The following is a 26,683-nucleotide window of genomic DNA, read 5'->3' as shown; positions in this document are numbered from 1 at the left end:
TGGCAATGGTATATAGTCTGCCTTGGAAAAAAAAATACAAAAGGAATTAATAGGTCCAGGTCATACATATCTTGCCATTGTAGTTGGCATAATTTGATACATATGGAATGCCCAGGTAAATGGTGCATTAAGCTTTCAAAGGTTACACATAGGAAAATATTTGTAAGATTTGAATAACTCTGTATGCAGAGTCTTCAAAGACTCTGAACAGAGTAGTGAACATTTTCTGAAGCTGGTTTGAAATACATGCAGAGTACAGTAAACTTGAGAAAGCATAACCTAGGCTGTTTTTAAACACAGAAACTTATTTTTCCTAGTGGTGAGAAAATGGCTGATAGAGTAGCGAGTTTTTAAAGAACTAATCATTAAGTCTGCCCTGCTGCAGCAAAGTAAAACATCTGAACTCCATTGTAGGTGAACCTCTGGGCCGTGGAACAAAAGTCATCCTGCATCTTAAAGAGGATCAAACTGAATACCTGGAAGAGCGGCGCATCAAGGAAATTGTGAAGAAGCATTCTCAGTTCATTGGCTACCCAATTACCCTCTTTGTACGTACCTTATTTAAAATGCTAAATAACCATTACCACTTTCACATGTGAGAGTTCATATAAGAAGGAGCACTCAATATTTGGCTAGTTTCAGTTCTTTCAGGTGTTTCATGGAGGAAGCTCTGAGGAAGTGTATTTCTGTTACTTAAAATTGTATTTTACTGGATTGGGTTAAAAGAAGGATATTTTCCAAGCCAATAGTGCCTGTTTCCAAACCATTAATTAATCCAGGTGTGCTGTTAAGTCATTCAGTGTAATGAAACTGAACTTGGCTCATAGCACATGGGAACACCACTGTTTGTGTCAGCACTCAGAGTGAGAGTCCCTGGAGTGCAGGAGAGCTTGACACCGTGTTGGTGAAGTTTTCTGGCTTTGTGAGGCTGCATGGGGTACCTTAGAACGGTTACTAAATTTACAGCTTTTGCAATTCATGTACTGGTGCTGTTTTGTAGGTGGAGAAGGAGCGTGATAAGGAGGTGAGTGATGATGAGGCTGAGGAAAAGGAAGAGGAAAAAGAAGAGAAGGAGGAAAAGACAGAAGATAAACCAGAGATTGAGGATGTTGGTTCTGATGAAGAAGAGGAGAAGAAGGATGGAGATAAGAAGAAAAAGAAGAAGATTAAGGAGAAGTACATTGATCAGGAAGAGCTCAACAAGACCAAGCCCATTTGGACCAGGAACCCAGATGACATAACCAATGAGGAATATGGAGAATTCTACAAGAGTCTGACCAATGACTGGGAAGACCACCTGGCTGTCAAAGTAAGTTCTTTTCTGGATACACAGCTACAGGTGTTGTATATGTAGATAGGGACTACAACATACAGCACTGAAGCCAGAAGGTTGCTTAACATGCTGCTGAACTGTGATCCATTGTGGATCCATTGTGCATTGGTATTTGTAATTGGATCAAACCTGTGGTCAGGAAGCGCAGGTGTCTTCCCAGTTCATAGTTTAGTTACCATGTCTAATTAAATTCAAAACTAGGTTACATATAAATACAAAAACTGATTAGGTTTGTAAGTCATCATTGAAAAGGTTTTGTGCTTTTAGTTTGGTGGTGGGAAGTGCTGTAAGAACACATCCGCTTTCTAAAGCTCAGTGGGCCATGTAAGGAACTGAATGTGTTCTGAATGGGTCTACTGAGCTCATAACTTGTCTGAGGAAAGTGCTTGTTCTGAGCAGTCTGTCCTGCTCTGTTAATCTGATCTCTGATGGTCCCCGTTTGTGTTCTGCATTTGAAGAGCTGTTAAGTGGTGATCACAGTGGAACCGTGCAAATGGACTAAAACTATCACCTTGCTTTCTCAGCACTTCTCTGTGGAAGGGCAGCTGGAATTCAGGGCTCTGCTGTTTGTCCCACGGCGTGCACCCTTCGATCTGTTTGAAAATAGGAAGAAGAAGAACAATATCAAACTGTATGTGCGCAGAGTTTTCATCATGGACAACTGTGAGGAACTGATCCCTGAATATCTGAGTGAGTATAATTCTGGGGAAAGTGTTCCCTAAAATGTTACAACTGCAGAAATTTAGAAGAGGGATGATGATAGTTTTAGATAGTTGCTGAGCAGTTGAAAGTACTGGTTAGTTCATGTTTACTGGAGTTCTATAGAAACAAAATTGTACTTTCTAATGGGCAGAGCCATCTGTAGGTAGAGTGACTGGTAATACTTGTTTGAGACTAAGGTAATTCTGTTGTTTTGCAGATTTCATGCGGGGTGTGGTGGACTCTGAGGATTTGCCTCTGAATATTTCTCGTGAGATGCTGCAGCAAAGCAAGATCCTGAAAGTGATCCGGAAGAACTTGGTGAAGAAGTGCTTGGAACTTTTCACTGAGCTGGCTGAGGACAAGGAGAACTACAAGAAGTTCTATGAGCAGTTCTCCAAGAACATCAAGGTTTGTAGTCTTTCTGCTGAACAGTGCGGATACTTGCAGTTGCAGATGGTTGCAGTTACTGAAGTACCACAGTTGGTATTTACCTGAAGGAATCAATCATTCAGTGATTTTTCTTCCTACTTTTTGTAGCTCGGCATCCATGAGGACTCACAGAACCGCAAGAAGCTCTCAGAATTGCTGAGGTACTACACATCTGCATCTGGTGATGAAATGGTTTCTCTGAAGGATTACTGCACTCGCATGAAGGAGAACCAGAAACACGTCTACTACATCACTGGTGAGTTGGGAACTGAAATGGTCCAAAATGTCCACACTCTGTGGGTTTACCTTCAGGGAGATTCATAAATGGTGTTACAGGGTTCCCTTGCTTGGCAGGAATGGGAGGGAAGCGTTTTTTACCTGGGGTTCCAGGAAATGCAAATTTGCTTCAAAATCAGCTAAGAGTATTGGGAGTGTCAGTTTAAACAGCTTGAGTGTCTTTGGGCTGTCAGTGCTCCTTTTGTTTTTCCTGTGGTTGGGACACGAATCTCCTCCACTGCTGCATAGGCTCTGCAGACACTGAACAAGCTGCTGCTGAGGCTCAGGTGTGGTGGTGTTGTTCGTTGCAGGTGAAACAAAGGATCAGGTGGCCAACTCTGCTTTTGTGGAGCGTCTCCGCAAACATGGGCTGGAGGTGATCTACATGATTGAGCCCATTGATGAGTACTGTGTGCAGCAGCTGAAGGAATTCGAAGGCAAGACCCTGGTTTCTGTAACAAAAGAGGGCTTGGAGCTTCCAGAAGATGAGGAAGAGAAAAAGAAACAGGAGGAGAAGAAAGCGAAGTTTGAAAATCTTTGCAAGATAATGAAAGATATCCTTGAAAAGAAAGTAGAAAAGGTAAAAGTAGTACTTGGTTGACTTGTAAAAGTGCAATCTAAAATGAATTTAGGGCAAATCAGTTGTACTTGTTGAAATGCTTAAATTGCAAACTTGTTCTTTGTATTCCCTCTGCAGGTGGTTGTGTCCAATCGTTTAGTCACTTCTCCATGCTGCATTGTAACAAGTACATACGGCTGGACTGCCAACATGGAGAGGATCATGAAAGCTCAGGCATTAAGGGACAACTCCACAATGGGATACATGGCAGCAAAGAAACACCTGGAGATCAATCCTGATCATTCCATCATTGAAACACTGAGGCAGAAAGCAGAGGCTGATAAGAATGACAAGTCTGTGAAGGATCTTGTCATCTTGCTGTACGAGACAGCGCTCCTGTCCTCTGGCTTCAGCTTAGAAGACCCTCAGACACATGCCAACCGCATTTATAGAATGATCAAACTTGGGCTGGGTAAGTTCCCAACTCTGTCCTGGCTCCAGTGAGCTCGGGGTGTATTGTCTTGGTCCTGCTTGGTGGTTGTGGAAGATGAACCCCTCAAGTGGTTGAAATGTGGGGAGATTCATGAAAGGTTTGAGTTGTGCTGTCAGCATTAATGGGGTGTGTGTTCCCTGCACAGGCATTGATGAAGATGACACTGCTGCAGAAGAAGCCAGTCCCGCAGTCACTGAGGAGATGCCACCTCTTGAAGGAGATGATGACACATCACGCATGGAGGAAGTGGATTAAATCAGTTTACAGGAACTCATGAATGTTTCCTTGGCTAATACGAATAAGTTATATTTTGTATATTATGAATGTTACCTGCCAAAAAAAAAATCTTTGACACTTTGTCTGCATTCCCTCTTTATATTTATTTTCAAAGATGTTATACCTTTATTTTTGTTACATTGCTTTTTCAGCTGATGTGAGATACAAATGCCATTGAGGGAATATTTTCTTTAACACTGTACAACCCTAAACAGGCAAGTAAGGAGTAGTTATTTTTGTCTGTATTAGCTGGTTGCAGGTGGCAGGGTTTTTGACTTATTCTTAATTGCCGGAAATGTGGGAAGAAGTAACGAAGATGGGAAGACATCAGGGTGTTCAAGTTTGTTTAGTGTTCCACAGCTCTTCAACTCCCAAGTGTCTAACATACAGTACCTAGTAACTAGGTATCTAGGAGAGCTGAATCTTTTGGGGAAGCTTTAATCCTTCTGCTCCTAACAAGGTCTTGATGTTTAAAGTTGTTTTTTATACTGTTCAAGGATTCTGGATTGCACTCTGCCATAGAATAGAATCCACTGTAAATCTCTATTGTGACTTATGCAACTCTGCATGTACAGTTCAAACCTAGAACTGTAAGAATAAAAGTGTTAAGAATTGACCTGTGTCACTGACTTGTTTGTTCACGCTGAAATAAACTGGTTCTGCCCATGGCCTGTGAGTTGCTGCTGTGGGTGCTGAGCTCCAGCTGCTGTTGTGCTCTGTGTATCATCAGTAAGATCTGGGTGCTGATCCCACTATAAACCAGGGCCACACCAGCATGAGCAGGGCCTCTGGAGCAGTGATTGGGCCAAGCTGGGGTATTGGGATATAATGCATGTGGATGGCTCAATTGTCCTGAAGTCTGGGTGAAGGGAGCTGCTGCATGCTGCTGCTGAGAGGTGACCAAGAGCTTTTATCTGAGAAGTTGCCAGTTCCACATCACACAGCCTGCCAGGGAACTGCTTGGGTGTGCTGTGTTCCAAATTCCTTGGCATTTGCCTTGGAGGAACAAAGAGAAATTCTTGGTACACAGCTCCATCCTGCAACATGCCCCTGGTGCCTGTTGGGTGCCCTTCTGTTGACTTTAAGGCAGATTGTATCATAACGGCGTAAATTCAGTGAACAGATTTGAGAGGAGGAGGGGTTTAAGGGCAAATTCTGACCATCTTGCTCTGCTGGTTTCCTGTGCCCTCAATTCTGCTCCATGATACAGGAGCTCCCAGGATAAAATAATTCACATATATATCACAATGGTCTGTTGGTGTTCTTTTTGTAGTAAGGCGAAAGGGTGGCGTTTCTGGTCCTATTTCACAAGTACCTAAACTCTTTCCTCAAGGCTATTAAGTCAAAAACAGGAGCTCGTTAGGCAACAGAGGCTGTGGGAGCAGACAGGGTTTGTGATAAGCTCAAGGGGAGTTAACTGGTGCTGTTAATGTAGGCCAAGGCCTAACAGGCATTCTTGAGACTGTAGTGTAGCCTGGGATGGGGTTTAGCAGGGGGACTGGGGAAAGGATGTGCACCCCACAATAAAGTGTTCATGTGAACATGCAGAACACTTAGGACTAAGATACCGAAGAACAAAATGGTCTTTTGGGGGAAATCGAAGCAGTTTTAGGTTTTGTTTGAACCCTCTTGAACAGGCACCTTCAGAACTCACATGCTGGCAGATTGCACAGCTTGGCAGTGGTGCTCAGATGATAAACTCTAAAGCATGTCCATCCCATTTTGAAAACAGGTCCTGCTGGTACTGGTAAAACAGAATCTGTTAAAGCTCTTGGACATCAGCTTGGCCGCTTTGTGTTGGTTTTCAACTGCAATGAAACATTTGACTTCCAGGTAGGCTGTTTGATTAAAACAATGTAGTCTTTGTTAACAAGCAGTACAAGCAGTACAAGATTCCTACTCCTACTGAGCTGGTATCACTGGGTCATATGGAAGCTCAGTAAAAAAGCCTAAAGCAGAAGTGGGATGGAACCTTGCTAGAGCAGAGGTTCTAGGTCTTTGAACAGATAGTTCTGTAGCAGCAAATGAAGGGAAAGGATGAGGAAGTACAGGGACAAGGGCTTAAGACTGGCTTTAGGAAAGCATCTTAAACTATGTAGTTTGCATTGATAGTACTGGTTTAATGAGGAACAGATGAGAGTATGAGATTACTGAAGTAGCTGTACTATTACCAAATTATCCTTTACAACACAGCTGTGCAGTTTACCTCAGCATGTGAAGAATTCTTCAAAGCTAAGAAAATTTATCCAGATATTTGAAGATTGATGACATCTTCAAACTGAGAAACCAGATGAAATGTCTCTGTAAACTGTAACACAGTAAATTACCTTCAGATGAAAACTTTGGTCAAGTGTATAGATAGAAAACAACATAGAACATGGACAAGGAATCACTAAACTTTACAGACTCTGCCAGGTTGCCCGTGTGTGGGGGGTTTTTTCTGTACAGCTCTATTTTGACCAGATTAGGATTGCATTTAGCCAGCATTTAGCTTGTAGAAGTGACTGCAAGAAAATGCCTAGGGAGTATTAATAATCACAGATAATGTGATCCTTCCCTGCCCCAGCTCCCTTCCTCCCTCTGACAGTTAAGGTGATCAGGATGTCTCAGTGGAGATGTGTTACTCTGGTCATGCTCCAGTGCACTTTTCTTCATGTGTCATTTTTCCCCTTAAATCTACTTGCACACTTGGTTCTATACCATCTTTACCAATTTGTTGTTGTTGTTCCACTGTGCACTATTGCTGTGCACTTCATAAAAGGGCAGATTTTTTTTGTCTTTTTGTAATGATTCTGAAGTTCTTGTAATAGAAAAGACAGTGAATAATTGATGCCTATTCATCTGAAACCATTAGATTCTAGACCTCCACCATGTTCCCTCATGTTGCCTTCTCCAGAATCTTACCTTAAAAGTTGTTCTTTATGTAGAAAGATTATCATGCTCTGGCCATCCAGTTTGCTCTTCTGAAATGTTTTGTAGTTCTTGTACCCTCCTTGCAACAACAGACTAGAACTACCCCTGACGTTAGTGGTATCAGCAAACAAAACGTTGTGCAGTGGGCTTAGTTTGCCTGTTTGGAACACACTGCAGTACAGTGTGGAGTAATAGGGAGCTGTGATCATCTTCTGTGGTTCTGTGAGGCAGTGAAAGCTGAGCTTCAGAACCCTTTCATAACTTATAATACTACAAATGCAGTAACATACAAATAAACACAACTTCTTCCTGCCTTGAATGCATTGTATAAAGTGCTCTTCTCTGCTCCTTTTGCTGATGCAATTGAGTGAATTTTCCCCTCTCCACGCAGGCGATGGGACGCATCTTTGTGGGACTTTGCCAAGTGGGAGCGTGGGGCTGCTTTGATGAGTTCAACAGGCTGGAGGAGCGAATGCTCTCTGCAGTTTCACAGCAAGTTCAGTGCATCCAGGAAGCCTTGAGAGAGCATTCCAACCCCAACTATGATAAGAGTATGTCATTCTTCTATAACATCCTTCCTGCTGGTTTGTTGCTCAGCTACATTTCTTACAAGTAATGCAAGGATGAAGCTACTTTATGTCAAAACTTAAATATTTGATGTACCTTATTACCAAAGGAAACTAAAATAGAATAATGTATGATTCCAGTTCTCAGATTAAAGGATCACTGACTGAGGTATAACTAAATGCACTCTCTTTTCAGCTGCAACACCCATTACCTGTGAGCTGCTGAACAAACAAGTCAAAGTGAGCCCTGACATGGCTATCTTCATCACCATGAATCCTGGCTATGCAGGCAGATCTAATCTGCCTGACAATTTGAAGAAGCTGTTCCGTAGCTTGGCAATGACAAAACCAGACCGTCAGTTGATTGCCCAGGTCATGCTGTACTCCCAGGGTTTCCGTACTGCCGAAGTTCTTGCCAATAAGATAGTACCATTCTTCAAGTGAGTAACAAGTTTGGCTCCAGTCAGTCATAGAACTTACTGTTCAAAGCTGTAATCTTCTTTGCCACTCACTAAGCACATTATGCAGCAATCATTTCAAGCAATAATTTCAAGTAAAGAATGACATTTACCAAGCGTTATGTTGGTTCATACTGAGAATCAAATTGTATTTTATCTCTTTTGCTTCTTAGGCTTTGTGATGAACAGTTGTCCTCCCAAAGTCACTATGATTTTGGCCTGAGAGCACTGAAGAGTGTGCTGGTTAGTGCAGGTAATGTGAAGAGGGAGAGGATTCAGAAGATAAAGCGGGAGAAGGAAGAGCGTGGTGAAGTTGTTGATGAGGGAGAAATCGCTGAGAACTTGCCAGAGCAAGAGGTAAGGTGTTGTGCAAAGTTCTTCTGTGATAGATGCACAATATCAGATAAAGTAACCCTTCAGTGTTTACCATTTAGTATTAAGCCATGTGAACAAAATAATGTTAGTTACCAAAGGTAATTTGATAGCTTAAAAGCACCAAGTTAAACATGACTTCTGAGTCCCTGAATCATAGTGAAAAACACATTCATATGAGGTTGTGCATCCATGACACTTATTGCTGCTCAGCATCTCCGTAATTAATACCAAAAGCATAATGAAGAGACCTAAGAAGGACTTGTATAAAATGAAAATCAATAGGGAATCATTGGGTAGTTCCAAAGTTGAAACTACATCAATGATTGTTTTTACTAAGACTACCCTGGTCTGGTACTTAATCATTAAAGTATTTAGTGAAGTATTGCTCGTCAAACACGTTTGGTAAAGTGAAGTTAACAAAAAAATCTTCATTGAAATGTGACTCTCTCTCTCTGCAGATCCTGATCCAAAGTGTATGTGAAACTATGGTACCAAAACTGGTTGCAGAAGACATTCCACTGCTGTTCAGTCTCCTTTCTGATGTATTCCCTGGAGTACAGTATCACCGTGGAGAGATGACAGCCTTGAGAGAGGAACTCAAGAAAGTGTGTCAGGAAATGTACCTTACCTATGGTGATGGAGAGGAAGTTGGTGGCATGTGGGTCGAAAAGGTAAAATATAAAACTGAAAATGTGGAAAAGAAATATATGTGTAATTGATGTATATATGTATATATAATAATTCATAATATTTTATATTATGAAAAGTCAAAACCTTTTAAATTTTTTGTATCTTAAACTATACCTAAAAGCGTAGATTAACTGCTGAAGTTAATTGTTACATTGTTTCTTGCATCACAGGTTCTTCAGCTGTATCAGATCACACAGATAAATCATGGCTTGATGATGGTTGGTCCCTCTGGAAGTGGCAAGAGCATGGCCTGGAGAGTACTTCTGAAGGCCCTTGAACGGCTGGAGGGTGTGGAAGGTGTTGCTCACATTATAGATCCAAAAGCAATTAGCAAAGATCACCTCTATGGTACTTTGGATCCAAATACCAGGGAATGGACAGATGGCTTGTTTACACATGTCCTGAGAAAGTAAGTCTTTAATAGCACCAATACAAAATGGCTGGTACTTGTGTGCCTAGGATAATTTCACCTTACTGAGTCTTAATTCTCTACTTCAATGAATATTTCCTTTAACATAGAATCATAGACAATGTGAGAGGTGAACTACAAAAACGTCAGTGGATTATCTTTGATGGTGATGTAGACCCTGAATGGGTTGAGAACTTGAACTCTGTTCTGGATGACAACAAACTTCTGACTCTACCAAATGGAGAACGTCTAAGCCTCCCACCAAATGTAATGTTACTTTTTTTACATTGTGTTTATGTGCTGTATGTAAGCTTGTTGGTTTAATTTAATACGTACTAGTGTTGTGCCTCTTCCTCATCACAAGCAAAGTAATACTGAGTTCAGATTGTGGTTTGCTGGAGTAAAGGGGTTTTGGGGAAACATTTCATGTTACACTTACTCTGACCCTGTAAGACAAAAGGTCAATTATGTAAGTCTAATGATTAATGTTAATAATTATGAACTTATCTTAGGACAGTATAATGCTGTTGTTGACTATTCAGCATCTAAATGAAAATTTGCATATTTTAAGAGGCCTCTGTTTCTTCAGGGGAAGGGTTATTCTATTTTTTTGATCTTGGTTGGTTGTTTTTATTCTAAGTGTTGTTTTAAATTTCTGTTTTTCAGGTGCGCATCATGTTTGAGGTGCAGGATCTGAAATATGCCACTTTGGCTACCGTGTCAAGGTGTGGTATGGTCTGGTTCAGTGAGGATGTTCTCAGTACAGACATGATATTCAATAACTTCCTGGCCAGACTAAGAAGCATTCCTCTGGATGAAGGTGAGGAGGAAGCTCAGCGCAGGCGAAAGGGCAAGGAAGATGAAGGAGAAGAAGCAGCGTCCCCAATGTTGCAGGTATAACTTAGATTACATTATGGGATAAAGTAGTAAAAATGCTTGTATCACAGGTACACCATATGCAGCATTTATGACAGCCTAGCATAGAAAAGCTGACTTCCTCTTTACTTTTTTTTTTTTAATATGAAGCATTTCAAACCTTTAAATCTTTCTGCCTGGTAGTCAAATGAGAATGAAATGCTTAGAGCAGTGTTTGTCTCCCCCACCAGATTCAGAGAGACGCTGCAACAATAATGCAGCCGTATTTCACCTCCAATGGCCTGGTGACCAAGGCCCTTGAGCACGCCTTCAAGCTGGAGCACATCATGGACCTGACGCGCCTGCGCTGCCTGGGCTCTCTGTTCTCCATGCTGCACCAAGCCTGCCGCAACGTGGCGCAGTACAACGCCAACCACCCCGACTTCCCCATGCAGATTGACCAGCTGGAGCGCTACATCCAGGTGACTGCAGCCTGCTGCTGGGTGACTGCTGTGTGTGCCTAGGTTTGAGTTACCCACTGAGCTTCGTTCCTTTATTCTAAAACCAGTCTTTGCTGTTGTTGCTTCTTACAGAGGTACCTGGTCTATGCCATACTGTGGTCTCTTTCTGGAGACAGTCGTTTGAAAATGAGAGCAGAGCTGGGAGAATACATTAGGAGAATCACCACTGTGCCACTGCCAACTGCACCCAACATACCAATAATTGACTATGAGGTAAACCTTTCTTGTGCTAGAAATGTTGATCTTTCATTTTCTTAAAAGCTTGCTTTAGATTTTGGAGGCAAACTTTGAGAATAAACTGCTAGACCATCTTAAATTTTGCAGTTTCACACTTCAGCAAATGCATTAAATAAACATTTATTTAAAATGTGTTTAGATAAACACATCAAATTTGATGTCACTTAAAAAAATGAATTTAACTAAGGTTGAGCTGGATTCCTCTTCTAAATTGTCTAATCGTGTTTTTGTGCTTCTAGGTGTCCATTACAGGTGAATGGGTGCCATGGCAATCCAAAGTTCCTCAAATTGAAGTTGAAACACACAAAGTTGCAGCTCCTGATGTTGTAGTGCCAACCCTAGATACAGTTCGCCATGAAGCGTTGCTGTACACTTGGCTGGCAGAGCACAAACCTCTGGTGCTCTGTGGCCCACCAGGTTCTGGAAAGACCATGACCCTCTTCAGTGCTCTCAGAGCTCTGCCTGACATGGAGGTACACAAGAGAGTTGTGTGTGTGTGCATGTGGGTGTGTGAATTACAGAGTAGTAGCAAGTCTTTAATCTTCTTAAGATTAAAGATAGCATGGAATTTATTTCCTAGCGAGAACTCAGTGGTAGCTTCACCTTAGTCAGTCATGTGTATTTATAGCAAAAAATAAAAATCACTTTGAGGAGAATACAGATTCATGTCATAAGTTCTTTAGCCTGAAGCTGCTTTCTTTCTTTGCCAGTTCAGTAACAGAGGAGCATTTCCTGCATTCAGCGTTCAGTAAAAAACCTGTGCAGATGTTTAAGAGTAGCTCTCATCCTTCTATTTAGATGGAGTGACAGTTAAATGAGTCTGTGATGTTCAAAATACAGGGTTGGGCAAGAAGCATTGCTGCATGGTACATGGAGAACCTGCAGTGGGAAGCAGAGTATCTAGGCTGTATATGGCTGTATGTATGTGGTAATATACCTGTAATGTGGATGGTATATGTACTTCCATTGTGAACAGCTGAACATACCTGTTTTCGGGACTCCTGAAACACCTTTTCAGTCCTTAGTGTATTTTAATTTCTTTCTCACTATTTTCTTTTTAAGGTGGTTGGACTCAACTTCTCTAGTGCTACCACTCCAGAGCTGCTGTTGAAGACTTTTGATCACTACTGTGAATACAGGCGTACCCCCAATGGAGTGGTGCTGGCTCCTGTGCAGTTAGGAAAGTGGCTGGTGCTGTTCTGTGATGAAATCAACTTGCCAGACATGGATAAGTATGGCACACAGAGAGTCATATCCTTCATTAGACAGGTTTGTTTTTCTTTGCAATCAACTCTATCACAGCAGCTGCTTACAGGGAAATAAAATGTTCCACTGATTTGATTTTATTTTTGTGTTCTGGTCCAGATGGTGGAACATGGAGGATTCTACCGTACATCTGACCAGACATGGGTGAAACTGGAGAGAATTCAGTTTGTTGGTGCATGTAATCCTCCTACTGATCCTGGAAGAAAACCCCTGTCACATAGGTAATGTGTCTGGTAAATTCTAGGTAACAATGGAGTAGGAGTCAAAACTGGAGCATTGATTATGTAATCTGTTCTTAATACACTTCTATAACAGCAACTGTGTTGAAACTGTGTTCCTTGCTTTTGCACTGTCTGCTACTTGCTTCTTCCTGTGACAGTCCAGCAGTGTTAGGCTGTTGAATCACCTGTCTGAAACACTTGAGAATGGGAACAATCAAACCAACTACAATTGCTGCTGCTGATTTTGAATCACGCAGTTATTTAATTTTGACAAAAGATAAGGAAGAGAATACAGATCGTAATTTCTGTACTGTGTAATATGCTAATTTTTCAGATTTTTACGACATGTTCCTGTGGTTTATGTGGACTATCCTGGCCCAGCTTCACTTACTCAGATTTATGGCACATTCAACCGTGCAATGCTGAGGCTGATCCCATCGCTTCGCACCTACGCAGAGCCCCTCACTGCTGCTATGGTAGAGTTCTACACAATGTCTCAGGTAACTTGTTAAATGCAACTCCAAACTCCAGTTAGAAGGCTTTCTTCTGTGCTGAATCATTTGACCTATGTTGTTAGCCTTTCACATAGATATGTGTACAAGAACTCAACTAATTACTTGAGTTCTGGAAAAAATGACTTAATTATGCTGTCAGAGTAATACCTTGCAGTGCCAAGGCCTGTAAAAAGTATGGTGCAACATTGAGATAAAGTAACTAATGAAGTTTAAATTTTTAGGAGAGATTCACTCAAGACATGCAGCCACACTACATCTACTCTCCTCGTGAAATGACTCGGTGGGTGAGAGGTATATTTGAAGCATTGAGGCCACTGGAAACCTTACCAGTTGAAGGCCTTATCAGGATTTGGGCCCACGAAGCCTTACGTCTCTTCCAGGACAGGTAAAAAAATCATGAGCTGGGGAAGCAAAAGTGTAAAAAGTTGCCTACTCCTTGCCAACTTTCATTAGAACATCAAACTCAAGTGTGCTTTGTGTTAAATAGCTGGAATACCAGTGAGAATATTTCCTGTCACTCTGGCTTGACTCTCTTGGGAGTTGTATCTGCACAAAGCAGAAATATAGTTCAGTCACAGTGCTGCCATGTGGTGTGATTATATCCTCCCATTACAGAGGACTGTACTCAGTGACTTACTTCTTTACCCAGACTTGTGGAAGATGAGGAGAGACGCTGGACTGATGAGAACATTGACATGGTTGCTCTGAAACACTTCCCCAACATTGACAAAGAGAAGGCTATGAGCAGACCTATCTTGTACAGCAACTGGCTGTCAAAGGCAAGTGACATTTTTTTAAAAAGGAACCTCAGAATTGAAATAGGTTAGATGCAACTGAGTGATGCAGCTCTTATGACCATATTAAAGTGATAATCAGTGCCTGTCATGCTGTTAAATTGATCTCCAAGAAATTTTTACTATGATTATCAGAAGTGAACTCTGCCACAAAGTTAATAGCTGTTATACCACGGATGCTATCATGGGATGTAAAAGCAGTATAAAATAATGTTTCTCAAGAGTAGTGTGACACTACCAGGTTACAGTTATTCCTTATGGAATCTCTTAGATAAGGCAGTGACCCTTGAGTAATAGTGATGTTACACATTTTCTGGTTTCTTATAATCTGAAGTGGTCCATCTGGTCAAGCTGTACAAATCCTGGTGACTTTAGGCAAAAGTCCACCTAGCTTGCCACCCATCTCTGACCAATAGTAAGTGACTAGGAAAAGCTGTTTAAAATAAATTGTGGAAGGGATAAGTCTATAGAGCTACTTCCCAGTCTCTTCAGTAACTGGCAGCACAGGCTCAGCCTATGGTAGGTTCAGTAGATGGAGTGTTTAAACCTCATGCTGCTACCTGTGCTGCTGTAGGCAGTGGACTTGTTCCTGTGCAAGTTAAATGAGTGTTCTTAAGCTTTTGTAGAGGATTGCTATTTAAAGTATTCTAGTATTTCTGCTTTGATGTACTCATAAATTTACCCCTAAGCAAATTCCCCTAATCTTGACTTCCATGCTATATTGATTGGTTCTTTTAGGATTACATTCCAGTGGATCAGGAAGAATTGAGAGACTATGTGAAAGCTAGGCTTAAAGTCTTTTATGAAGAAGAGCTTGATGTACCACTTGTCCTGTTTAATGAAGTCTTGGATCATGTGTTAAGAATTGACCGGTAAGTTCAGACTTCCATTGCTACTCATATAAGCAGTATTTAGGGTTACTCTAAACCAGAAAAGCCTTAGTACAGAGTAAGAATGGAGCATGGTCTCATTGTTGCTATAGAAAATACACTCCATATAGCAGGATCCTATCTGGAAAGGCGTGTCAGTTTTGGTACTAACTTGAAGCTTAGGTGTTCTAGGAAAAGCTTCAGTAAGTCACTAACACTTATCAATCACACTTGGTTGTGTTCTTTTTCAGAATCTTCCGTCAGCCACAGGGCCACTTGCTGCTAATTGGAGTCAGTGGAGCAGGGAAAACAACCCTGTCAAGATTTGTTGCCTGGATGAATGGTTTGAGTGTCTACCAAATCAAGGTTGGTGTGCTAAGTTTAACTTCTGAAAACCTGTAAATCTAAACTCCCACTTATACACTGACCCCTAAAATCCCAATAAAAGCTAAACGAAAGCATTAATGACCAATGTTAACTCTCACCAGGTTCACAGAAAATACACAGGTGAAGATTTTGATGAAGACCTTAGAACAGTATTGAGACGCTCTGGCTGTAAAAATGAAAAAATAGCTTTTATTATGGATGAGTCAAACGTCTTGGATTCTGGATTCCTGGAGAGAATGAACACTCTCCTAGCCAATGGAGAGGTAAGAAGATTTTAAGTAAATATTTTTTGCACCTTTTTACAACCATAAACTACAAGAAAACTGTCTTTTGAATTAGGTTCCTGGCCTCTTTGAAGGAGATGAATATGCTACCCTCATGACTCAGTGTAAAGAAGGAGCACAGAAGGAAGGTTTAATGTTAGATTCACATGAGGAACTGTACAAATGGTTCACCAGCCAAGTTATTCGCAATCTCCATGTAGTGTTCACTATGAATCCATCTTCTGAGGGCCTGAAGGACAGGGCAGCTACCTCTCCTGCACTCTTCAACAGGTAATTACTGTGTATTCCAACGTATTTTACAGGTACCATTAAAACACTGGTTTGGGGAAAGTTCTTCACAAATGCTTTGTATTTCAGATGTGTCTTGAACTGGTTTGGAGACTGGTCAACTGAGGCACTGTACCAAGTTGGCAAAGAGTTCACAAGCAAAATGGATCTTGAGAAACCAAATTACATTGTGCCTGATTACATGCCAGTTGTGTATGATAAGCTGCCCCAGCCACCAACGCACAGGGAGGCTATTGTTAATAGCTGTGTGTTTGTTCATCAGACTCTTCACCAGGTATGTTATTACACTGCTTAACTTACTCCTAACTCTAGGCCATGGCATCATTCACCAGTTTCCTAAAACTATGATCCTTGGCATCGAGATAAATTTTAAAACAGTGCATACTCTACAACACTTTGTCTCCTAAAGGCCAATGCTCGGCTGGCAAAGCGAGGAGGCAGAACCATGGCAATCACACCACGCCACTACTTGGACTTCATCAACCATTATGCCAACTTGTTCAATGAGAAGCGAAGTGAACTGGAGGAGCAGCAAATGCATTTGAATGTTGGTCTGAGAAAAATCAAGGAAACAGTTGATCAGGTATGTGTCTTTAAAACTTTGCCCTCTGTAAAGCTGGAGTGAGTAAATAGATCTCAATGCTCAATATGAATTCTCTCTTCCATCTTCTGATTGATCTTAGGTAGAGGAGTTGCGGCGTGACCTAAGAATAAAGAGTCAGGAGCTGGAAGTGAAAAATGCAGCAGCCAATGACAAGTTGAAAAAGATGGTGAAAGATCAACAGGAAGCTGAGAAGAAAAAGGTAAAAAAAATTTGTTAAATCTCTGTGCACAGCAACTATTTTATTTACAAAACAAAGCCTACAGAGCAAGTGCTGGAAGAATTTCAGCTTCTAAAAGGCAGTATTTTGTCTGTGAAATTTCCTTATAGGTCATGAGCCAGGAGATTCAGGAACAGCTGCACAAGCAGCAGGAGGTCATTGCAGACAAGCAGATGAGTGTGAAAGAAGATCTTGACAAGGTGGAGCCTGCTGTCATTGAAGCTCAGAGTGGTATGTTAACACCTCAAGAGATCACACTGTTGTCTTGGATCTAAAACTGGTCTATGGGAATGTGTTTTCTTGTGATCTGGGTTGTTTCTGTCTAATAAAAGTGTAGGCTCTTAGCATGGGCCTGAACAGAGTTGAAGAAATCCCTTCTTTTAAACTCACAGTCTTTGAGCTGTGATTTTTGTGATTTTTTTTTCCTGTGTATAATATTACTGTCCTGGTTTACCAGCTACTGGTCTGATTCTTGATACTGCTTCTATGGTTTGTAGCTTAGTTTCTAGCAGACCAGCTGTAGATAGGCTAGTGATGCCTTGCTGCTGAACAGACAGCATGCAGTCAAGCTGTCCTTTCATTAAACTGGGTAGGCAAACCACTGGTTTGAGTGAATCCTTTTTAGGCAGCAGAGTAAGTTGCCTGTGTCCATTTGGCAAGTTGACCTTCGTGGAAGCATGTCTCGTAATATAGTAGTTAATCAGTAGTGTCTGCTTCTCTAATAACCTCATATTCCTTTTTAGAATCTTGAAGCATTTGTACAAATCCAGGGTAGTCTGCTGGACTTTGCTAACTGTTTGTTTTCTTCCCAATCAACACTCTTCATCTTTCTGGCACTGGTTAGCTGTGAAGTCCATAAAGAAGCAGCACCTGGTCGAGGTCCGTTCCATGGCCAATCCACCTGCAGCAGTTAAGCTGGCACTGGAGTCCATCTGCCTGCTCTTAGGTGAAAGCACCACTGACTGGAAACAAATACGTTCCATCATCATGAGGGAGAACTTCATTCCAACCATTGTGAACTTCTCTGCTGAGGAAATCAGGTAAATTGCAAGTGTGATTTATGTGAACAAACCATTTACAAAGAGCAGAGGGTCTTAGCCGGACTTTCCTCTGTGTAATTGCTTTGGTAGCACTTGACTTCTTTTGACAGCAGCTTACTGCACATGGTGAACATGCAGGTGGTACAGAAACTGGACTGCTGAAGCCAGGGTGTATCATGAAAACTGGGACGAAGCAGCTGCTTGTGTGATTTAATGGCATGGTTGCAAAGCAGTGTTGGTGTCCAAAGCCACATTGTCGCCTGAAAGTGGTTTTGCAGCAATAACAGACCAGGCTGCTGGTCAGCTTCCTAGCTGGCTCTGAATGTGAACAGAGGGTCAGACTAGAGACATCTGAGTTCCCTTCCAACTCCATTTTTTTTAGAGCAGAGTTGAGAAGTTAGTGAATGGCTAATCTTAAAATATTGATAGAATTTTATCACCTGTAAGCTGTAATTTCTGAAACAACATGTTGAACATCCCAGCTACTACTCAGCAAAACTGACAGGAATTGTTTCTTGTCAGCTGTGGAAGGCAGGCTGGATGAAGAGATACTGAGCACCTGTGTGCTGACATACAATGGACTCAAGCTATCTGTAAAAATTTTTCCCTTGCAGTGATGCCATCCGGGAGAAGATGAAGAAAAACTACCTGTCAAATCCAAGTTACAACTATGAAATTGTAAACAGAGCATCACTGGCCTGTGGACCTATGGTGAAATGGGCAATTGCACAGGTAAAGTCAGCTTGAGGAAATAAAGGCAAGGTGAAAAGAGTGAGCCAGAAGGCACATAGCAATGTCTAATGGCTCTGAATTTGCCCTTATTCAGCTAAAGTATTGCAAGCTATTTTGCTTCAAAAAATGGGGTAGATGGTTTAGATGAAACTTACAGGATATATAGTGCCATGCCAGGGAATTATTGGCCAGTTGTGGATACAGCCTCTGCACTGAAAAACTTTAGGTTTATGGTGAACACTGGTGGATACTTTCTGTATGTGATGCCATTCTACAGGACAACACAATTCTCCACTGGAAAATGCAATGCAGTCCTCTTAATGAGACTGCATTTGTCTTGCCTCAGAGTAGGACACACTCAAGGCAGACTTTTAAGTTTCCTAAAGGAATAGGGTTTGGGAGTCTTGCCCTCAGAGTGAGATATGCAAGAATGGTTTTACTTGCCTGTTGGTGTTCCAATACAGCAAAATTCTTGGCTCAGTTCAAACTGTTCCTGCTTGGAATGGCATGATATGGAGAGACTCTGTTTAACTTGAATCTTGCCAACAGGCCCTGTCCTAATTGTTCTGTGGCTTAGCTTTACTCATCTCACTGCTAAGAAGGGCAGATTAGTACAGTACTGGCATGGACGCCCCATTGAATATTTATATAAAACAATGGTGTGCACTTCTTAATGTGGTCTGAACCTTCTGAATGACTTTGTGTAAACCTACAGAGCAGTACAAGAATCTTGCAAAAAGCAATTGCTTATGTTTCTGTGCTTAGTTTAAACTAGAGTCCTAGGGACTGATAAACAATACTAAGTTTCTCTTAAGTAGTTACTAATTCTTACATAGGTCAGAAGTACATAAATATGAAAAGATGCAGTTGATACTATATACCTGAATGCTGTGGTTCCTGTTAACATGTCATTTTAGAAAGTGTAAAGGTTCTATTTACCATTTGCAGCTGAACTACGCTGATATGTTGAAACGAGTGGAACCTCTGCGCAATGAACTGCAGAAGCTGGAGGATGATGCCAAAGACAACCAACAGAAAGCAAATGAAGTGAAGCAAATGATTCGTGATCTGGAGGCCAGTATTGCCCGTTACAAAGAAGAATACGCAGTCCTGATTTCGGAGGCTCAAGCTATTAAGGCAGACTTGGCTGCTGTAGAAGCAAAAGTAAGACTTCCTATACCAATAATTTTTCATTCTTTAATCTCTGACAGTCCAAAATTGAATCCATCTTCGAATTTGAGAGTGGACTTGGTTGCTTCCCCTGTGCAGTGCATTTGAACTGTTTCATCTCTGGGTGTCACAAGGCTTCTCATGAAACCTGTCTGGAGTTAGAGAAATACCAACTTATGTTGCTACTGGATTAACAAGACAGTTCTCATAAAGTTTAAAATGTGTAGAAAGCCTTTGAAAACAGGCATGGATGTAGTGGGATTGTAATGTCTTAACTTGACTTCAAGGAGGGGAGTGTGGATTTCTCTGTGTACTTGATCTCATCATTAGTATGTTGCTACTGTATTAGTACTTAGCACTTTTGAGTTCCTCAAGGTAACAGTTAGAATCAACTTAATAAATTAGCACTGAAGAATCCCAAATTTGATCTCATTCTGAGCTTTTAAATGTAACTTGGGCCTTGAGTCAGAATTTAAGTATTCTGAGAGACTTGTAATATAAGAACATTTCATCATCTAAAGAATCTACTTCACCACTGTTTCCTAGGTAAACCGTAGCACAGCCCTCCTGAAGAGTCTTTCTGCCGAACGTGAAAGATGGGAGAAGACAAGTGAAACTTTCAAAAACCAGATGTCCACAATTGCAGGAGACTGTTTACTCTCAGGAGCTTTTATTGCCTATGCTGGCTACTTTGACCAGCAGATGCGTCAGAATCTGTTCACTACATGGTCTCACCATTTGCAGCAAGCAAATATCCAGGTAAAGATACCGTCACGATAAGTTAACCATGAATTGATTTACCACGGGAGTTAAGCTTTAGGATTGCTGGGTAAAGAATAGAGCTGTTGGAAAGCTGTCGCAGCTTTGTAGATCTGCATTTACCTAAAATGTCCTCAGCAGCTGGTTGGAGGAGGTGGAGCTAAATGTCAGCTGTGTTTGCTCCCTGCAGTTCCGCACAGACATCGCGAGGACCGAGTACCTCTCCAACGCCGACGAGCGGCTGCGCTGGCAGGCGAGCTCGCTGCCCGCCGATGACCTGTGCACCGAGAATGCCATCATGCTCAAGCGCTTCAACAGGTACTGTGCAATTGCATTTTATGGAAACAGTACTGCATCCCAAGAGGGGAAGTTCTTAAGCAGTGCTCTTACAGCAGGCAGGGTTTGCACCTGTTCAGTCAGAGTAGCTCCTGCAAAGCACTGTTTCACTGGGCTGAGCCTCTCGTGTTCCTAAAAGCTTCTTAACCACATGTAAACATAAAACTCATTTTTGTTTGCCTTTTTTGTTATGGTTAGCTGTTGAAATAAGTTGGCTTGAACCATTTTGTTATTTGAGCTATTTTGTTGCTCAAATACAACTTTTAAAACTGAAGAGAATCATTGAACCCGCCTCAAGGTAGTGAAGGAATAAACAAGGGTTTAGTGTTGAGATTAATAATGCCATGTAAATTCATATAACGGCTTAGACACTGTCTGCAGTCAAAACCTAAATAATGAAAGTGTTTTATTATTAACTTCAGGTATCCATTGATCATCGATCCCTCTGGGCAAGCTACAGAGTTTATCATGAATGAGTATAAAGACCGTAAGATAACTCGTACAAGCTTCTTGGATGACGCTTTCAGGAAGAACTTGGAAAGTGCCTTGAGATTTGGTAACCCACTTCTGGTTCAGGTTAGTGGCATGATCGTGTAGAAGCTATTTAAAATCTTGAATTCTGTTCCTGTGTGTTAGGAAAGTTTGCAGTTGTTCTCTTAGTAACATGCAAGTGACTTTATTTTCAATTTACAATTTAACAAGTAAACTAGAGATATATGTGGTGTTAGTCCTGAGAAGAATTTGTGAGCTACAAGATCAAAAGATAGTATTTCCTTTTCCACCATTTCAAGATCAAATTCTTTTCTTTTGAATTGATCTTTCCCTAGTGTAAAATTACATGCAACCTGTCTCTCTGTTCCTTTGTTTTCATGTGCTTTCCCTAGTCATAGATAATGGCAACTAACATGGTTAGTTATCTAGAATTAAATCTACTCTGATATCTTACTGAAATTTCAGTAATATGAAGAAACAGGCAACTGTAGGAATAATTGACTTTCAGTTGAAATGGGTATGTTTTTCACTCCTTAGTATGGAAATGGAGAAGCTGTTACTACAGCTTGTGCTGTTTAAAATAGGGTTTACATGCAGTAGAGCTAACAAAATTACAGCCACTAATAGTACTTCTCTTCTGTACCTGTGTAGCTCAACTACCCATCTGAAGTGCAAATACTTTCTTAATCCCTGATCCCTGTTCCAAACCAACTGTGTTGCCCTGGTTTTTCTGAGATTTTTTAAAGCCTTCTACTTGCTTGTAGTCAGATGGAGTCAGTTCTTTAGCTACTGTTGCGATATTAAGGGTCAGTCTTTCACTTTCTCACGCTTTGGAACATAAACAACCTTTCTTGTTTTTGTTCACTGTCCTTTGCTTACATATTTCCAGCCTGAAAACAATGTTGGTTGACAGCTGGCATAGCCAGTGGGGTGAAGGTGTAGTAACCCCAAGAGCCAATGTGCTTCCAGACCCACAAAATTATAAAAGGAAAGAAATAAACAGGCTGGCCCTCTTTTTCTGGGTGGGGAGCAGCTTTCACTGAAGACCTCTGCCTCTGTGTGGTTGATTATTGCGTTCCGGGCAACAGCTGGTGACCCCGTCTGTGTGAGACGTTTGGTGAGATCCTTCCTTTCCCTCCCTCCCTGTTGTGCGGTGGTTTTTTTTTAGACAAATTGCTTTGCGCTACACCGGTGCCAGTGTCTACTCCCGTGCTAGTATGCAGGAGTCCGAGGCGCTGGAGTTTTGGGGAGATTTGTTGGAGCGAAAACACGCTCGGGTGTCTCGGCAGGAGCTTCAGCGTTTGTACGAGTGGGGCAGAGGGCGTGGGTTCTTTCCCACGCCAGATGAGGCTCTCCGTCGGGAGGCGTGGTCCCTCCTGGGAGAGTGCCTCATGGAAGCGGTCGACACGGAATATGACGTGGAAGTAGCACGCCTTTTGGTGAAATGGAAGCTGTTTGTAGAGGCTGCGTTCAGGTCAGCCCCTCCCAGCTCGCAGAGCTCGCGGGCTGTTTCCCCCATCCCGAAATGGGGCGGGGAGCTGGGGGACGGCGAGGTCATTCTGTCAGACCCAGAAGTATTGTCTGAGGCCGGACTTAGCTCCCAAGGGAGGAAATCTCAACCCCTCCCTCTCTGGTCGCTTCGCCGGGGGGTCTTTCTCTCCCAGGCTCCGGTGTGGATCTCCGGGGAGCGGGGCCCCGGCAAGCCCGGGGCCGGTCCCGGCTGTGCCTGCGCCGGGGACGGAGGAGCCCCTCCTCCATTCCTTTTCGGCGCTGGAGGGGGACGGCGACCCGGGAGCGCGGCCCCCAGCGCTCTTTGACCAGGATTCAGTCACGGTGTGGTGTCCATGCTGTGGCACGCCCATTGCGTGCCCGGTGAAGCCGGCTGGAGCGGCACAGCCCGCTCCAGCGTCCGGGCTCGCCCCGGAGGGTGGTGCGCTGGCCACTTCTCCGCCCGCCCCGCCTGCTGAGGGCGCGGGGGGCATGGACGCCCCCGGAGGCGGGGCCCCGGTCGGTTTTTCGCTGGACCCCGCCTCGGCGGGCGGGCGCACAGCCCCGCTCCGCGCAGGGACGGCTGTGCCTGCTGTGGGTGTCCGCCCTGCCGCTGGGACCATTCTGGAGGCGGTCCCAGGCCCTCCTCTCCCCGCGCTACCTGCGGCAGCGGCCGGCTCCGCCGGGTTGCCGGCGGCAGGTGGGACAGCCCCGGCGGCGGCTGAGCTGCTGCTGCCGTCTCCGCCCGAATCGATCCCGGGCGGTCAGGCTTTGCCGGGATGCGTGCGTGCCGCGGATCCTTTTGAGCTGTCCCCGGCGGCCGGTGCCGCGGCGCTGCAGGCGGGCTCCAGCCCCGCGGGGGCTGGGGCGGCCCCGGCGTCAGCGGCTGGGCCCGCTCCCCCTCCCTTTCCCGCTGCGAGCGGCGCGCCGGCTGCGGACGCCGGGGTGTTTAAATTTAACGCCAGCGGGGACACGGCCGGGATGCGGCCGGTCTTTGATAGGAGTAAAGGGCCCCGCACTGTTGGTTCTTCCTCCACAGCCTGGTGGACACTCCCCCCCTGTCAGGTGGCAGGACGCCCGAGAGACCGCGAGCGGTTTTGGGGGGAAGTGAGAGCTAAGTCCGAACGAGTGGGTGATTGTGCTGGTGCGCAAGACTCATTGGGGATTGAAGATGTGTACTCCAGCCCTGCTGGTATTGCTGCTGATTCTGCTGCTGGACCTGCAGCGTCGGGTGTTCAGCCAGTACCTAGCCGAGTGCCTGCCTCTAACCCTGTGGGACCCACAGGGCAGGATGTGGCAGGTTCTGCTGCTTCATCCGGGGGTCTTCAGGCCTTCCCTGTCCTTCAGGGTGTTACTCATTACACCCATCAACCCGTGGCTTGGCAGGCCTTGGCAGAGCTGCGTGATGCAGTCAGGAAGTATGGTCTGGGGTCGGCCGAGGTGATGCAGATCCTCCGGTTTTTCAACGCAAATCTTTTAATACCATTTGACATAAGGACCATAGCTCGGACCCTCTTTCCACCAGTTGAGTATGACTGCTTTTGAGGACATGTGGACTCAGCTGGCGGCCAGAGCAGTGCTGTTATGAACGGAAAAAAAAAAAAAAAAAAAAAAAAAAAAAAAAAAAAAAAAAAAAAAAAAAAACAAAAAAACAAAAAAAACAAAAAAAACCAGCCACCCCACAACTGACCCTCTCCTGGCTAGAGTAACACCCCCCACACCCCAGACAATCTGAGCAGGGAGAGCTGCCCTGAAGGAAAGTTGCCTGGCAACTTTTCCCTACCTAATTGAAATGTGAAAAGAAGCTGCCCACACCTAGATAGCCCTATTGTCCTTTGTAACTACCTCATTTAGCAAGAGTAACTTCGGCTATGACCAGGACAAATGCATATGCATTTGGATATGCAGATAGGGCAGGGCCGCCCCCGTAGATCCTGGGAGGTTTTTTTGGGGGATACTGCACCCCGGGACAGGAAGCTAGATTCGTCAGAAGAGAATGGGATAGTGCCCTGGCTGAGCGGGGAGTGGGTGCACCTCCTGGCCTGGTTTGAAGATTGGCCATGACCTGTGAGGAGCCTGAATGGAATGGGAACCGGCCAGCTGAGCTGACTGATGTAGAGAATGGGAAACTCTTGAAACTTTTCCCTGAGGGCAAAGAGCTGACTGCCAGTGCTCTGCCTTCTGAGGGTTGACCAGAGAAAACTGCCAGCTGTTTCTATGGGAACAAGGACTCAGCATCCACTGGGACAGCACCTGCTCCTTCAGATGGCTGCAGTAGTGTGGAAAACTCCGATCGGACTTTGCAATCCTGCTGATGATTTTAATAATGAGCTGATCACTTTAATAAAGAGCTGAATATTAATAAAGGCATATGCCCTGTTCTTTTCAGTGCAACAGAACGCGACACTGGATCCGGCCGATCCTAGGCGTGCAGTTAATACTGATATGCTACTGGGAACAGGCAATTATGCCAGGGCCGATGGGCAAGTTGGTTTTCAGCCCTTGGTCCAGGAGCAGTGCCAGGAAACAGGCATGGCAGCCCTGCTCCAGACAATACAGATGACTGCGCCACTAGAGTCCTTTGCAAACATTGTCCAGGAAGCTGATGAGCCTTTTCTCCGCTTTGCGGGAAGGCTGACTGCTGCTGTTGAAAGGCAGGTGAGTGATCCTGTGGCTAGGAACATCGTGCTTCGGTCGCTTGCTCGAAGCAACTGCAATGCTGTGTGCAGGGGGATCATTGAAGCGCTTCCTGGAGATCCACCGGTGTCACGGATGGTTCAGGCCTGTGCGAGGGTGACCCCTCCCAGCCACAAGATGGCTGCTGTGGCTGCAGCCATGCAGCCGACTGCGGCTGCTGCTGCACAGCCCGCTTGGATCACTCCCCAGGGTGTGCAGTGGCAGCAAAGGGGTGATTGGGCCAGGAGGAAACAGGGCAGAAAGGCGCAGAAGCCTACGGCTGTCTTGTTCCTTTGTGCACGATGTGGAAGGCCGAATCACGCTGCGGACACGTGTAAGGCAACAGTGGTCACATCTGTTTACATCTGCTGTTTAAATATTTCAGGAAAAGTAGGTTGTACCTGCAAAACAAGAAAGTTAACCATTTTACAATACATCGTAACTGGTTCTATTTAGAAGACAAGTTAAAAAGAGGGAGGAAAATCTGCAGCATTGATATGTTCTGTTACTCTTTGTGGTGATCACAGCCAGGATCCATAAGCTGTTCACTAAAAAGCACTTGTTCTTTTTCAAAAATTCACAGATGGGTAATGCTGAAGAACGTTCACCTGGCTCCTGGCTGGCTCATGCAACTAGAAAAGAAACTACATTCCCTGCAACCCCATGCTTGCTTCAGACTCTTCCTTACCATGGAGATTAATCCAAAGGTAACACTGATTTAAAATTTGATTATCTGGCAGAGTAACTGGCTTGCAGAGCTAAGAGTGCTCCCCAGGGAAGGTTCTCTCTTGACTGCCTTTCTGCAGTAAAGAAGAAGGAAAATACACACCTGTCAGGGCAGTAACTAGTCTTGCTTTCTGATAACTAAATTGTAGCTGTAAACTTCATGCTGTTCCTTTTGCTGATTCCCCTAACCTCCAAAAGAAAGGCTTCATACTCACCATGAGGTTTTGAGGCTAATGCAAACTATGCTGGGATTTAATTTAGTGAAGGCTAAAGCTGCTGGATGTGAGCTTATTGATCTTCTCTAGGTGCCAGTGAATTTGTTACGTGCCGGCCGAATCTTCGTGTTTGAGCCTCCTCCTGGTGTAAAGGCAAACATGCTGAGGACCTTCAGTAGCATTCCAGTTTCTAGGATGTGCAAGGTGAGACTGTGGTTTGTCTTGATAAAGCTAAATGGAGAAACATGTTTGTTGAAATCTTACCTTAGATGATAAAACCTCAGATACTAAGATGTACCTGCAATGTTTTTTCTCTCCTCACCCAATAAATAGTAGTTGCGTTTTCTGTTTGGTAGAATGTATTAAGTTTCAGTAACAATCTAGCATTAAACCTGATACTTTGTAGTCTTTTATCAGGCTTTGGTTTTATCAGTTCACTTGAGTAACAGTTGTTTGGTTTTGTGTTGGTTTTTTTCTCCCATTTCTAGTCTCCAAATGAGCGTGCTCGTTTG

At 43.6% G+C, this 26,683-nt stretch overlaps 2 protein-coding genes across 2 annotated transcripts in view; both read left to right on the top strand.

Annotated features, from left to right (window-relative positions):
* The window catches only part of HSP90AA1 (heat shock protein 90 alpha family class A member 1), a 7,245-nt gene extending 2,561 nt beyond the window's left edge, over positions 1-4,684 (top strand). Inside the window, exons 4-11 of the mRNA XM_063399385.1 lie at positions 415-548; positions 1,001-1,309; positions 1,858-2,023; positions 2,253-2,443; positions 2,573-2,720; positions 3,052-3,320; positions 3,438-3,771; positions 3,938-4,684. Coding sequence (XP_063255455.1) covers positions 415-548; positions 1,001-1,309; positions 1,858-2,023; positions 2,253-2,443; positions 2,573-2,720; positions 3,052-3,320; positions 3,438-3,771; positions 3,938-4,047 — 1,661 coding nt within the window. The 3' untranslated portion in view covers positions 4,048-4,684. The remainder of the gene's footprint in view (positions 1-414; positions 549-1,000; positions 1,310-1,857; positions 2,024-2,252; positions 2,444-2,572; positions 2,721-3,051; positions 3,321-3,437; positions 3,772-3,937) is intronic.
* On the top strand, positions 4,364-26,683 carry LOC134551489 (cytoplasmic dynein 1 heavy chain 1-like). The gene is made up of 34 exons (XM_063399151.1): positions 4,364-4,457; positions 5,801-5,901; positions 7,373-7,532; positions 7,744-7,987; positions 8,179-8,362; positions 8,839-9,051; positions 9,241-9,479; positions 9,590-9,746; positions 10,146-10,373; positions 10,586-10,816; positions 10,928-11,068; positions 11,332-11,565; positions 12,155-12,361; positions 12,458-12,579; positions 12,914-13,079; positions 13,316-13,479; positions 13,744-13,873; positions 14,627-14,760; positions 15,009-15,123; positions 15,246-15,407; positions 15,484-15,698; positions 15,786-15,990; positions 16,126-16,299; positions 16,400-16,519; positions 16,648-16,768; positions 17,382-17,577; positions 18,192-18,309; positions 19,258-19,473; positions 20,026-20,238; positions 20,429-20,556; positions 20,997-21,150; positions 25,814-25,937; positions 26,262-26,375; positions 26,660-26,683. The coding sequence occupies exons 1-32, from the start codon at positions 4,364-4,366 to the stop codon at positions 25,928-25,930; spliced, it is 5,403 nt and encodes a 1,800-aa protein (XP_063255221.1). The 3' UTR covers positions 25,931-25,937; positions 26,262-26,375; positions 26,660-26,683.

The sequence above is a fragment of the Prinia subflava genome, chromosome 5 (assembly GCF_021018805.1).
Source record: "Prinia subflava isolate CZ2003 ecotype Zambia chromosome 5, Cam_Psub_1.2, whole genome shotgun sequence".
NCBI lineage: Eukaryota > Metazoa > Chordata > Aves > Passeriformes > Cisticolidae > Prinia > Prinia subflava.
The sequence above is the reverse complement of the archived record's forward strand: the minus strand, read 5'-3'. Positions and strand labels throughout refer to the sequence as shown.